A 14,591-nucleotide genomic window follows, 5' to 3' on the forward strand; every position below is an offset into this window, starting at 1 on the left:
AATTCCAAGCACTCTACTCTCTTAAATCATATGCTACTCGTTAGCTGATCGCTCATAAGCTTCTCGCTGCTATCTAAACACTCTCAAGCATCCCTAGTAGCAAAACTCCTAAACTAAGGCATCATATATATCAGGCCACTCTAGTCCTAATAAGGATACCTAGTCTACTCTAGCATGCGTAATATATCTCATCATAACATAATATATCTCGTAACACTTATTACAAGGGTATTTTGGGAAATCACCGTTTGGGTGCTAGTAGGGGTGTCGAACGGGTAAAATTTTTGGGTTTCGGGTAGAACGGGTATTTCCTTAAGAAAATAATACCCGATACCTAACCTATATTGTAATTCGGGTTTTCGGGTATTTGGGTTTGAGGTCGGGTCGGGTAATTATCGGGTATACCTGAAAATTTCTTAAATGACACTTATTGATAATTTTTTTTCTTTATTTTTTTATTTTTACATGTTGGTTGGTTTAATAAAAAATCAGGTAGGAAAATATTCCATACAATTAACAAGTACATATATGATAACAATACAAATCATTATAATATGTTATGTACTTTTTTTAATTCTATTCCGTGCGATAGTGAGAAACTGAGAATTGTGATGACGGTTCAGGACTTCAGCTTCAGTGTCGTATTCCCTTTGCAAGTTTGCATCGACTGTCGAGGTGTCGTTCATAAGAAGGAAACGAAGGGTGTTGTTTTATTTGAAGTGTGCGTACGTGACTGCATTGTATATTTGGTATTATTTAAAAAACGAATTCGGGTATTCGGGTATACCCGAAAATAAATATTCATACCTAAAACCCGACCTATATTATTATCGGGTTAACCTATTACCCGAATGTTTATACCCGTTACCCGTTCTACCCGACCCATTCTACCCGAATTTGGAACGGGTCGGGTGGGTAGAACGGGTTTCGGGTTTTTTCGACAGGCCTAGGCGCTAGCTGATCGTACACACGGCTCTGCTCTGTTTGTCTCAAAACTCTTTTTACTCTTTTTTTTTAAAATTTACTTTTATTATCAAAAATTTTCCTCAAATCCTCAGTTTGTGTTCATATACGCCCGAAGATGCATCCGAATCCCTCAAACCAAGGCTCTGATACCAACTTGTAACACCGTAAAAATTCAACCAATTTTTCACTTTTCAAAAACATAATAATTCATTCATAATTACTTTCATAAACAATGTATCAATATTATCTTAATACAAAATCCCAAGATCATATCATAATAAACTCCGATGGGTGTGTACGAATCATGTCGGCGCCTTCCCGCACTCCTCACTAGTACCTGTAACACATAACACAAAACACTGTAAGCACGAAGCTTAGTGAGTTCCCTAAAATACCACACATAACACATACTAGCCACTCGAGGCTATAACTCTGTGGGCCCTTGTGCCCCGAACTCTATGGACCCTCTGGTCCTAGCTCTGTGAACCTTCCGGTTCTAACTCTAACATACTCTGATATACACATGGCATAAATCACATAGAAATAATGCAGTGCAACACACCAGATAAATAGCATACCATAACTCTGTCACATAACTCTAATTACCACTCAAGGGAAAGTATAGTGAGAAGACTCACCTCAGATGTCTCGATAAATCCTTGACTCGATAGCAATATAGTCTAGCCTCCGCCTAATCACATAAAGTAAGATACGATCATAAATATAACTCTCGAGACTAGACCCCACCCTCTCTTAGCATCCTCAGATGGGTAAAAGACCATTTTACCCCTCTATTTACTCAAATACCCCATTGTTGACCAATCCCTAAAAGTCAACAAAGTCAACGGTCAAACTTTGACCTAACTCGTCAAGTGTACTTGGGCGACTCGGCGGGTCTACACGTGAACTCTACTCCTCTGATTCTCTTTTGACTCACCGAGTCACTCACTTAACTCGGCGGGTCACTCTCTATATTCACAGTCTCGGGACAACTCGACTCGACTCGTCGAGTCTGTTCATGGACTCGGCGAGTCCAAACCATGCTCACTTCCAATGGCTTCCTGAGGTCAGATCTGATGCTCTACTCGATAGATCTATCCTTTCTAGTCCCAATAATCACGTAAAGTTCGAAGCTTGATGCCCATGCAAAGGCTCCAAGGTTCTATTTGAAGAAATGACCTCTAATATGACATCCTAAGTTCATATTCACCATCAATCCACATAAAGCTCAAAGGAGTAAGGTCTCTGGACCTCTATGGATCCAGATTTAGACCATAATACGAAAAGGAACCATATACTCAATCAAAACCATCTACCAAAGGGTCTAGAAAACCCTAACTCTATAAACAATCACCAAAACAGAAGATGGATCGATATTATACCTCATATAAGCACTCCTGAGCTTAGAATTCCTCCAAAAAGTATCTCCTTCAGCCTTCTCTTGATCTTGATCACCTTCTTCTTGCTAAACCAATGATAGAAAGATCAAATATGGCATCTCCTCATCACAAACGATTTAGCTCACTTAGGGTTTCTCTCAAGGGACTGGTAGCCGCAATGGGAGGCTATGAGTGCCCTTAAATAGGCTCCAAAACCTGGGAATTAGGGTTTCATTAAACAGTGCGGACTCGCCGAGTCCGGTCATTAATCCGGATGAGAATTCGCGACCCTACTCGACGAGTCTAAGCACCAACTCGACGAGTTGCTCCACAAATTCCAAAATAATTGAATAACAATAATATACCTGGGAATCCGGATGTTACAGTGTTGGACTATTGTGATGATAGTGATGATAGGTATAAGATGATGGTGATCTAGCTAGTTATCCCTTTAATTCAATTATCCCATTTGAATTCTCCAATTTAAAATTTGATCCTCTAAAGTATTACTTATGGCATATGTTTTTCGATCGAGCTACTGAAGAAGTCGTACATACCAAAACCCAATTAGGTCTTGTAACATGATTTGTTCTTTTCCATATTCATTATCCATGTATCTCAACATAACAGTTGACGGCGACAACAAATTTAGTTCCAAATGCATGTATTTGGTGGGGCGACAACACCTAGATCATGCCCTCCCAATCTCCTCCACCCTCTTTCATCTCTTTCTCCCTTTTAAACTCTAATTTTCCGATAAAAATCGTATCAAGAATACTGGTAGAGGTAGTGATGATGAGGATTGGGTTACAACCCGGTCTGAGCAAACCTAAAGGGAGGGAGAAGTGGCGATGAGGGTGGATCCTAAACCATGGCTCCCTCAATCATCATGAACCAAGGCTTCCTGAATCAGAGATGGCAATATCGACATTGTTGGGGCTACCGTAATCTTCATCTTGTAAACCGAAGTATCCTTCCGATAGGTGGTCATAGTCCGCCGCTATTTGTTGAACTTGTTTTATTTGAGACTGTTTATTAAGAAATGATGATTAAAAGGGTGGTTTTTTTTTGTTCATCAATGGAAGGAAGTGGGTGATGTTTTCTTTTTGGTGTTGTGTGTGTGAGTCTCATATTTATTATTAATAAAACTTTAAATTAAATAAAAAAATAAAAAATATATTAGAAGTAGAAGACGTTTTAGTTTTTCAAATTAAAAAAAAAATACAAGCAAACGTGTTCTTTTGATAAGTTAGAAATTTTTTCCTAGGACCATTTTTATAGTTTTGTCAAAAATCTATTTAATCGTTGAGAACAAAGCATCTCTCGTTTATTCACAGGCGAATGAACAGGACTAAAAAGGGATGAACGAAGAACAGCGATCTATTCTCCTTCAATCCTCTTCTCGTTTCCCGCCGCCAAAAGGTTTTGTTTTTCTATCAAAATCTTAATTCTCCAATGTCTAAAGCTAACATTCTTCGGTTTTCAATTCCGACTTTGAAGGAACTAAGCTCTCTTATGGCACCGCCGGATTCAGAGCCGACGCATCGATCCTCCAGTCAACAGTATTCAGAATCGGGATTCTGGCGGCATTGCGGTCTTTGAAGACTGGAGGAGCGGTGATCGGGTTGATGATCACTGCTTCACACAACAAAGTCTCTGATAATGGCATCAAAGTCGCTGACCCAAGCGGCGGAATGCTCACTCAAGATTGGGAGCCATTTGCTGATTCTATCGCTAACGCTCCAGATCCTGAAAGTCTCGTCAAGGTTAGAGTTAGAATCTTACACGCAATTGAGGGCAACATGTTTAGGTTAGAGTGTTAAAAAGGGTAAACGCCACCTTTACGGTCCCCACGAACTGGTTCCATGGCCACCATGGACACAGAGCAAGGAAGGAGATGCCTGGGCTTGATCCTTAGACCTCAATTATCGATTCTCACCTTCTCATTGGCAGGACAAACACACGAGGACTGATTAGGTTAGAGTGTTCTAGACGTTCTGGATAGGTTTCCATGGTATATTTGAATTTGATACATGATTGTTTACATGCTTTCTACTAGATTGGCAATAACCATCGAAATAAAAGCCAGTAAGTTAAATTCATTATGTTTTACAGAAGAAGGCCCATGATTGATTTCACCAGTGAATTAAGACTGTTGATATGGTCCTTACTTTTGAGTAGTTAGCCTTTCATTTTTTTTTGGAAGGAATTAGTAGGGAACCATTCATGTAAGGGATAAATTTATTTGTTCTTACAACATCCTACTTTCATTTCTTCTTACTATGACATTGTAGTTCCAACATGCTCCTTTTTTATTTTAAAATGTCTACCGAGTTGTAGCATTGTACTTACCATTTTTTCTTATTAAGATATCATTCTTTGAAACACAGTGAAAATTTCTTGAAACAGTTGATAACTGACTTTGCAAAGAAGGAAAACATACCACTTGATGGAGCAAAAGCAGCAGCAACAGTTTTATTGGGAAGAGACACCAGGCCCAGTGGTGAATCGCTTCTCGAAGCTGCAAACAAAGTAAGACACAGGCTCAAATTAAAGTTTGGGTCAAAATCCAGAAAATCAGGTTTAAGTTTAATGGTCAATAATAATAATCATAGCTTAATGAATCGGGAACTTTAGTCTAAACCTTTGTGCTTTTTTAATACTGATCTCTAAATTGGGTAACAAGAAAAATGGATTTTTTTAAAAACAGTCAAAAATAAATTTAATGATTTAACCAAGGGAAATACATTATTAGTGTGTAAATCAATCACAAGATGAAACATGTGACATAATTCAATCCCTTCAGATTCTAATTCCTTCCTAAAACATTATTCTTGGATCCAAAGTAACATCCCATTAGTGTCATTACAAATACATAAGATTTCTTTATTCAAATACTTGAAGAATAGCAATGATAAAGAAGAAAACATGTATTCTCTTGTGGTATCTTATGTTTGATTAATTTACAGGGAATTTGTTGTGTAGTGGGAGCTGTTGCAATTGATATGGGGATTGTAACAACTCCAGAATTGCATTGGATGGTTCGTGCCAGAAACAAGGGTCTGAAAGCAACCGAGCTTCATTATTTTGATCAACTTTCCACCTCTTTTAGGTTGCTTCTTACTTCTTATTGGCAATGACATAAAGAAAAATTCAATATTCTATTTTTATTTGCTTCTATTAATCTTTGATTCTAGAATTAAATGTGCATATATGCAACAAAGTGGTTTTCTACACAAAATATGCTTTTCAATCACAACCAAAAGAAGCACTATTTAACATTTTATTACTAACTTGTATAACCCTTTTGATAAATCGCTGCATAATTTGTGTAGGTAAAAAAATAAAATATTGTTGCATAAATTGGTAAAAAGAGAGAAACATTGTTTGCATAAATTAATAAGATAAAACAAAGTTGCATAACTGGAAGGAACCATGGTTGCATAATTTGGTTTGGTAAAAATAAAACATTGTTGTTTAAATTGGAACAAAGAGTGAAACATTGTTGCATATATATATATATATATATATATATATATATATATATATATATATATATATATATATATATATATATATATAGACACACACACACACACAACGTACCTTTATATATATATTTTTTAAATCTATTAAATTATAGCAGTAAAAATTGTTTTGTATATTTTCAACTAACATTCCTATAATTTGGTAAATTTTGAAGCGCATGCTTTTATAGGAGGAAAAGAAATTGGATGCTATAATAAACAACTAATAGAAATTTATTATTGTTTCTTGCATTTAATTTGATAGACAAATATAGTATAAGATATCTAATTATGAGAGTGTAAATAAATTATATATTAATATCCTACTATCGACCAACATTTAGTGACTATGGATTCTTTTTTTTTTTTTTTTTTTTTTTTTTTGTCATAAAGGCGTATTAGATACAAATGTAAAAATGTTGAAGGAGTTGAGAAATGTGGACACATTGAATAGTTAGATGACAGATTTCAACATAAACTCTAAATATTATATGGAAGGAAATGTGCATTTAACCCTTAATTTGATTACATTACATTAGATGCTTGATAGATTTGATACCCGAGAAGAGCAGAGATAATCATCATCCAATTGGGAAATTGGTTGTTGATTGCTCAAATGGAGTGGGTGGGGAGAAGCTTCAAGTTTTGAAAGAAAAGTTGAATGCTTTTTTGCATTTAGAGATTCGTAATTCAGGTAATTCAGGTATACTAAATGAAGGAGTTGGTGCTGATTATGTACAGAAAGAGAAAGTTGCTCCTCAAGGCTTTTTTGGTCATTCAGATGTTGGGATAAGGTGACTCATCTTTCTTTTCTTAATTGCCAAATGACTGAAATACCCTTCCTAAAAGAGAAACTCTTCTGCACTTTCCTTTGTGCTTTTTTACATTCATTCCATTGGAATTGAATTTTGTTGCAATTCAGAAAATTCTACTGTTGAAGGAATTCAAATTTCCTTTCCTAAAAGTGATGAAACTCAATTCCAATCCTCCATCATTTGTGTAAATGATTGAATTACCCTTTCTAAAACCCAAAATTTTATATTGCTATTTCATGTAAAGTAATTTTTATATCTTGTAGAAAGTTCGTGCTTGTAAAAAACAAGTTAGTCATATTTTTATAGATGGTAAATTCGATTTATTTACTTCTTAATAAGTTGATTGTGATTATATTTTCTGTAAAGTAAATTTTATATCTTATAAGAACTCAGTATTTACAAAAGAAATAAATATTATTAACGCTTTTTTTTTTTAAAGTCTTAAATACGCTTTGGGTAATTATATCTAATTTGTTCCTGAATAGTCTTGGTTTATTGAATAATTATGTTTGACTCTATAATAGTTATAGAAAAGTTTCGTGAACAAGAAATTAATAAAAGAGGAATTCAAATATTTTTACAAATATTTATAATCTGTTTTCAAATATGTATTTTATAAAAACAAACACAAGTTGTACAAAAGATCAATAAATGTCAGTTGTTGTTGAAAATTTAGATAAGTTGATTTTGATTATATATTCTGTAAAATAAATCATATATTTTATAAAACTGTGTATTTGCAAATGAAATATATCTTATACCAAATTTTTGGTCATAAATAGGCTTTCATCATTTATATCAAATTTGATTTCAAATAGTGGTGTGTTATCGGGTAATTATGTCTAACTATTAGTATCTCTAAAAGATTTCCATGTAGAACAAATTAATAGGAAGGTTTTCAAATATTTTCATGAATATATTAATTTATTTTCAAATAAAAAAAAAAAACTATAATTCACAAAAAGTCAGTAAATCAGAATTTCATGATTTGTCATTATTTACATTCTAAATTCTTTAAAAATTTTATAACCGAAAACATAATAATAATAATAATAATAATAATAATAATAATAATAATATACAACGGAACAAAATGAAATTCCATTCGATTTTCCGCATAACTAATTTAAATTTAAAATCCTCTCAATTCCAATCCTTTCGAGAACTTGAATGGTTGTAGTGAGTGTTTCAGGTGTGCAAGTCTAGATGGAGATGCGGATCGGTTTGTATACTTTACACTCACATCAAATGGAGACAACAAAATCAACCTAGTCGATGGAGACAAAATTTTATCCTTGTTTGCTTTATTTATCAAACAGCAATTAAGTATCCTCAATGAAGATGTTGGTGTTGGTGTTGTACAAACGGCTTATGCTAATGGTGCATCCACTAAATACCTAAACGACTTGGGACTAAAAGTCGTATTTACCCCCACGGGAGTGAAGTATTTACATGGAAAAGCGGAAGAATATGATATTGGTATCTATTTCGAAGCAAATGGTCATGGAACAGTTTTATTCTCGGATCATTTATTAAGTTGGTTAGATGGTATAAAAAATGAGCCTTGTTCAGGTACTTCCAATCCTTATCATCCAATGGAAAATAGCCCTAGAAACCTTGTGTGTAAGGACAAAAAATGCTGATTTTGCAACTAATTTGATAGATTTGTTTTGTTTTTTAAAAGGTTTAGAGAAGCAGAATGCTGCCAAGAGGTTACTGGCAGTGGCTAATCTGATGAATCAGGCTGTTGGTGATGCCCTGAGTGGGTTGCTTTTAGTTGAAGCCATCTTACAACATATGGGATGGTCAGTTGATAAATGGAATGAACTTTATCATGATCTGCCAAGCAGACAACTTAAGGTCGCTCACTTCAACTTTTTTTTTTTTTTTTTTTTTTTTTTTTTTTTTTTTTTAATGATAAACACGAGAAGATGAGAGTCGTGGTCCCACCTTGTTCCCATGTGGCAATTTTTGTCCCATTTAAGTCCTAGTACAAAAGTATAACAAAAAAAGAAAAAAGAAATCTTTAGATGTCCTGATAGAAGCCACCTGGCACATGTGTGCTTCATGTCTTTGTTTAACGATGAGTTGCAAATGGCGGCAGGTAAAAGTTGCAGATAGAAGTGCTGTGGTAACCACTAATGCAGAAACCAGTGTTGAGAAGCCACCTGGCCTTCAAGAAGCTATCACTGCATTAACCGGTAACTTTTATACAAATATTCTCGCATACTTGCCCTAATAATAATAATATTAAGAATTAAATTGTTGTGTGCAGCTAAATACCCACAAGGTAGATGTTTTGTACGGCCATCAGGAACAGAAGATGTTGTGAGAGTTTATGCAGAAGCAAAAACACAGGAGGAGGCAGACGAGCTTGCTGATTCTGTAGCAAAAATTGTTCAACAGTTTCTTGGGTGAAGAAGAAGCTCTCACTTCATAGCCTAACAAGTTTCTTTTATGTCTTTTTGCACCCAATCATGACAGGACAAGACATAACAGAACAAGAACATGATAGCCATTGGTTTATATCGGACAAGAATACAGTATGTGTGAATGGGATTAAAAAAGAATACAATTTTTTGTTTTTGTAACAATCTTAAAGTCAAACCTTTTTTTGTGTCAACTTGGAATTTACATGGACGATTTTATGAATTTGACCGTTTCCAAAATAATAACTTTTATGGTTATTTGCATGTGATCTAACATTACTAAATTACATCTTATAGCTATCGTAAACATCCTTTTTCTTACAAACAAAACATCGGATGTAAAAGGAACATTACGGTTTATAAGAATTGTCTCTTAGAAAAAAAGATATGGGGGTGTTTTATAAACCCTTCCACTTCTTGTATATGAAATTGAGTGTTGGATTGTGGCTTCAACGTATCACTTTTGAGAAGAAAAGAAAGAAATGGGGGCATCTATGGAAAATTTCATATGAAAAAGAAACGCAAGGGGTCATTTGATAGTTGATGGTTAGGTTAGAAGCTGGCCGAGTATGATGTTTGACTATTTCTCTGAATGACTGTGTTGGATAATGAAAAATAACCATATTACCCTTATGTTGTCTTTTGTGCCGGATAAAATAATTATAAAAATACAATCTGTCACATAAAATACAAATTAAACATAGATAATTCAAAATCCAAATACAATTTGTCATATAAAATCCAAATGCAAATTGTCACGTAAAATCAAAAAGTACATAATGATTTGCATACAAATTTAGCGTTAACCATTTGAAAGTAACTGATTAACAATCTGGTCACACAAGTGGTTATATAGTCAATGGCTTCTGAACCCATTCTATCTTAAATTTTTTGGCTCTCACTTCATCCATCTTGCACGTCAGGAGTAACCATAGTATTTTGTTCAAAGTTCGTAAATAAATCATCTTGAATATTGAATTTGCTTATAAAATTATGGACCACTAAACAAGCAATAACTATGTCTCTTTACACTGGAAAATGATAAGGAGCCATTTGTTTTAAGGATGAGAATCTCGCACATGAGCTTCCTTTTAAGCCACTACCCTCTCAATTATTAGTTGTTAGTTCGTGTATACATGTTTCAAAAAAACTTTTGTCCACACTCCAACTTCCAAATAAATCAGCCAACTTAACACACATGTCCAACATAAATCAAGCATAAATCTTATTTCCTACCAAGATCATACAAGCTTGCAACAATTTCTGATTTCATAACAAAATTCAATCAAGTTCAGATTTCATACCAACATTTGAACAAGTTACAATATCATACTAAGATCATACAAGCTTTCAATAATTTCTGATTTCATACATATACAAATTCTAATTTTAACAATTTATAATTTCATACACATACAAATTCTGATTTCAACAATATTTCTAATTTCTTATTTCAACAATTTTTGATATCATACACATACAAATTCCGATTTCAACAATTTCCAATTTTTGATTTCATTAAGTTTTGATTTCATACACATATAAATTCTGATTTCAACAATTCCTTATTTCTGATTTCAACAAAATCTGATATCATACACATACAAATTCCGATTTCATAAACATATAATCTGATTTTATACACATAAATTCAGATTTCATGCACATAAAATTTCTATTGTGCGGACGTGTGGACACGACTATTTTGTGAGAATGACAAAGAAAATATGTTGTTTGGTGATGTGAATACGTTTAATCTTACATAATTATTGTCGTTATCATACATTCTAACTAATTAAATCGTCTATAAGGTTATTATAATTTTTTTTATTATTCTCATTCTATTAGAATGTTTATTGAATCGTATTCTGTAAGAATTAAAATGAATAAAAAAGCGATGCGTGAGAAAAAAAAATGAATAAGAATTAATGAGAATGCATGAAAATGACGAAGTTGTGTATTATTGAACGTATTCACATTAGCAAACAACCTATTCTTTTAGTAATTCTTATAGAATAACATTGTTCACACATTCGCACAATATTGTTGGTGATTTTAGTGTCACCATGTCATTTTAAGTAATTGGAACTAACATGTGAGCTAAGAGGCTTCATAATTTGTACTCTAATATATGTACGAAGTGAACACATGTATAATATCAAATTAGAAGCCGGTTTGACGACTAGTCGGGGGTCCGGGGTTTCCAAAGGGGCAGCGCCCCTAGCGGGGTCCAAGGGGCAGATCCCCTGGCTAGGGTCCAAGGGGCAGCGCCCCAAAACCTCACCGGATTTTACATATAGGAACATAGTGGAAAATTCAATTTCTTGAGGGTGATTATGTAACCCTAAATCCTCATTGAATCCAAATTAACATTACTTGCTTCCAAAGAAACTAATGATGGCCCAACCCTAATGAAACCCTAATCTTGTTTAATATATAAACAATTCTTCCTCTACAGAAGAGGGTGGCGATCTTAAGCTCACGTTTTCTGTGCCTAGAAACGTAAGTGTTCACTTGGATTATCCTAGGCTGAATTTCTTGTAACCTAGGTGTAACATCCCGAAATATCAAGAGTAGAGTTGAAGGGCTAAAAGAGTAAATTGGGAAAGAGTGACTCGGCGAGTCCATGGATGGACTCGACGAGTAGAGTTGCGATTTGGTCGCGTGTTAAGTAGCCGACTCGGCGAGTTAATGAGGTGGACTCGGCGAGTAGGCGCTGAGTGGAGAAAACCCTAATTCTCGGGGTTGAGCCATATATAAAGAACATTATGTTTCCTTCCCAGCCTCTTTATCACCCTTGAGTCCCAGAAACCCTAAAGTTGTGGAGAAACCCCATTGTTGAGCAAATTGGAGCTTGGAGAGGTGGTTGTTGAAGAGATCTTAGAGAAGGAGAGGCTTGGAGCAAGGGGCTTTGCTTGGATTCAAGTTTCATTGCAGTTGGGGCGTTCTTTTGAGGTAATATCTCGTCTTTGAGCTGCTATTTCCTTGATGCATCATTTTGGGGGTATTAGAGATTATATATTTGGATGTGTTGGAGTTTAGAGGTTAGATCTGAGGTTGCTACCTCAGATCTGGAATGGAGAAGAGTTGGAATGCATGAAAGTCCCTGTGTTGAGTGTTGGATGAAGCTATCATGTCCCAAACCTTAGCCCTAATGTGCAAATTCATAGATCTCTTTGGATTCACGTAAAGTTTGCCACTTTACGTGATGGATGGGTTGTAGGAGGCTAGATCTATGTTTTAGATCAATTGCATGGCCTGGAATGCTTCTGTATGGATTCAGACCGGCGGTACTCGGCGAGTCACATGGGTGGACTCGACGAGTTGCTTGAAGATACGCTGGGACTCGGCGAGTTGGAAGAACAACTCGGCGAGTTGGATGAAGATGGCCTGGAACTCGACGAGTTGTATGAACAACCCGGCAAGTAGGTTGAAGATAGCCGTAGACTCGGCGAGTCTTGTCGAAGAATCCCAATATTTCTGGTTGAGTCGAGAATCGGCGAGTCAAGGGATGACTCGGTGAGTTGTGGGCGAGTGGACTCAGAGTTGTTGGACTCGACGAGTCTCGGGGTGACTCGGCGAGTTAGGTCGCGGATTGAGGGAAGTTCTGAGTATGGGGACTCGGCGAGTCATCGGGTTGACTCGGCGAGTAGAGTCAGTCAGGGGATGACTTTGACCTTGTCCAAAGGTTGACCAGTTGTCTTTCAGGGGTATTTTGGTAATTAAGGGTATTTATTGAGTGGAGTGTGTTGGTGTTCAGTGGAGGAGTCCGTGTCGGAGCTTGGAGCAGCGGGATCTTATCCTTTCGGCCGGCAGTTTCGAGGTGAGTTATTCTCACTATATCGACAAGGTCTACGGCACCAAGGCCGACCCTTTATCGGATGGAAATCCGGATAGTTGTCTGTTATGGTATTGCTTGATATGGGCCGGAAGGCATGATGATATGGGCCGGAAGGCATTATGATATGGGCCGGAAGGCATTCTATATTATGTGGACCGGAAGGTCATGGCCTGGAAAGGCTATGTGCATAAGTAGTATTTTGGCTGAAACATAGGGTGATGTTATGTTCGTAATTGGTTAGGTCGGTATCCTGGTTAGGGTGATGATATGTTATGTGATCTGTTTGATCGATTTGTTGACTGTGAACTGTTATATGATTGAATGTAATGTACGCAGGGTTGTTGGACTGGGGTTTGACCCGATATGCATGGCTGTTCTATGATCTGTTATGTTATGTATGCTTTTTATGTTATGGGCCGAAAGACAATATGTTATGGGTCGGATGGCAATATGTTACGGGCTGGAAGGCAATATGTTATGGGCCGGAAGGCAATATGTTTTGGACCGGAAGGTCGTGGCCTGGAAGGGCATATATGTGGTTGGTATTTTTGGGGATATCTCACTAAGCTTTCGGGCTTACAGTTGTGGTTTTATGTTTTTCAGGTTCTTCAGGGGACCGTGGCAAGGCGAAGGCTTGATCATACCGCTCCTCATGAATTTTGTACTAATGTGATTCTGGGAATACGTTAAATGTTTTGTATTGAAAACCTTTTGTAAAGATTTAATGGAATCGAGCTGTTTTTGAAAAATTTAAAATTGGTTGTATTTTTCGGTCGTTACACTAGGCATAGGGTAGAAATATCTGTTTAGAAAGTGATATCACGATCCAAGTTGGTATCCAGATCTCCACCACAAACCCTAAATCTTTCCTACATTCGAACTGATATCTCTTGTTTCTGGAGATGTGTGACTCAATCCGCGAGATGACCACTAAGTTTGCCAAGCTGGAGAAGTTTGAAGGCGTCGACTTCAAGCGTTGGAAGAAAAAGATGCACTTCATGCTAACCACTTTGAAAGCAACATACGTGCTGACTACTCCAAGACCAACAGAGCATGCAGAAGGTGTTACTGAGACGGCTGAAGAGACAAGAAGGAGAAAGAAGTGGGACAATGATGAATACATCTGCAAAAGTCACATTCTGAATGGTATGTCTGATGCTTTATTTGACATCCATAGTGAAGCCTTGTGTGCCAAGGAGTTATGGGACACTCTTGAACTGAAATACATTACTGAGGATGCTTCTAGCAAGAAGTTTCTGGTCAATAACTTTAATAATTATAAGATGGAAGATTCAAGGTCCGTCACTAAACAGTACAATGAACTCCTTGGCATATACGGTCAGTTTAAACTACACTGTATGAATATGGATGAATCCATTGTTGTGTCCACTATCATTGACAAGGCTTCATCCGTCCTGGAAAGACTTCAAACATAACTTGAAACATCAAAAGGAGGAACTGTCATTGGTTCAACTTGCTAGTCACATTCGTATTGAAGAATCTCTTCGTGCGAAGGAAAGCGACAAATCTGAAAAACCCAAAGGAAAAGTTGAACCTGGACAACTCTCGGTTCATATGGTTGAAAACAAACCAAGGAACCAGAATCACAAAGGACATGGCAAACGTAAGCATGA

The 14,591-nt window shown here is 36.1% G+C and overlaps 1 protein-coding gene across 3 annotated transcripts; it reads left to right on the top strand.

Annotated features, from left to right (window-relative positions):
* The first annotated feature begins 3,613 nt into the window (after positions 1–3,613).
* DRT101 (phosphoglucosamine mutase-like protein) lies at positions 3,614–9,374 on the top strand. Of its 3 annotated transcripts, none has more exons than XM_079004353.1 (9): positions 3,614–3,767; positions 3,846–4,111; positions 4,755–4,877; positions 5,315–5,457; positions 6,412–6,666; positions 7,868–8,259; positions 8,372–8,547; positions 8,792–8,888; positions 8,963–9,374. In XM_079004353.1, exons 1-9 carry the CDS (start codon positions 3,707–3,709, stop codon positions 9,103–9,105), a joined length of 1,656 nt encoding a protein of 551 aa, XP_078860479.1. In that variant the 5' UTR covers positions 3,614–3,706; the 3' UTR covers positions 9,106–9,374. The 3 variants fall into 3 exon arrangements, with proteins under 3 accessions (XP_078860479.1, XP_078860480.1, XP_078860481.1); XM_079004354.1 differs by having other exon boundaries at positions 7,880–8,259; XM_079004355.1 differs by lacking the exon at positions 3,614–3,767 and having other exon boundaries at positions 3,869–4,111; positions 4,736–4,877.
* The last annotated feature ends 5,217 nt before the right edge of the window (positions 9,375–14,591 follow it).

This window comes from Lactuca serriola, chromosome 6, assembly GCF_051521515.1.
Source record: "Lactuca serriola cultivar US96UC23 chromosome 6, Lser_US96UC23_V15, whole genome shotgun sequence".
Taxonomy (NCBI): Eukaryota; Viridiplantae; Streptophyta; class Magnoliopsida; order Asterales; family Asteraceae; genus Lactuca; species Lactuca serriola.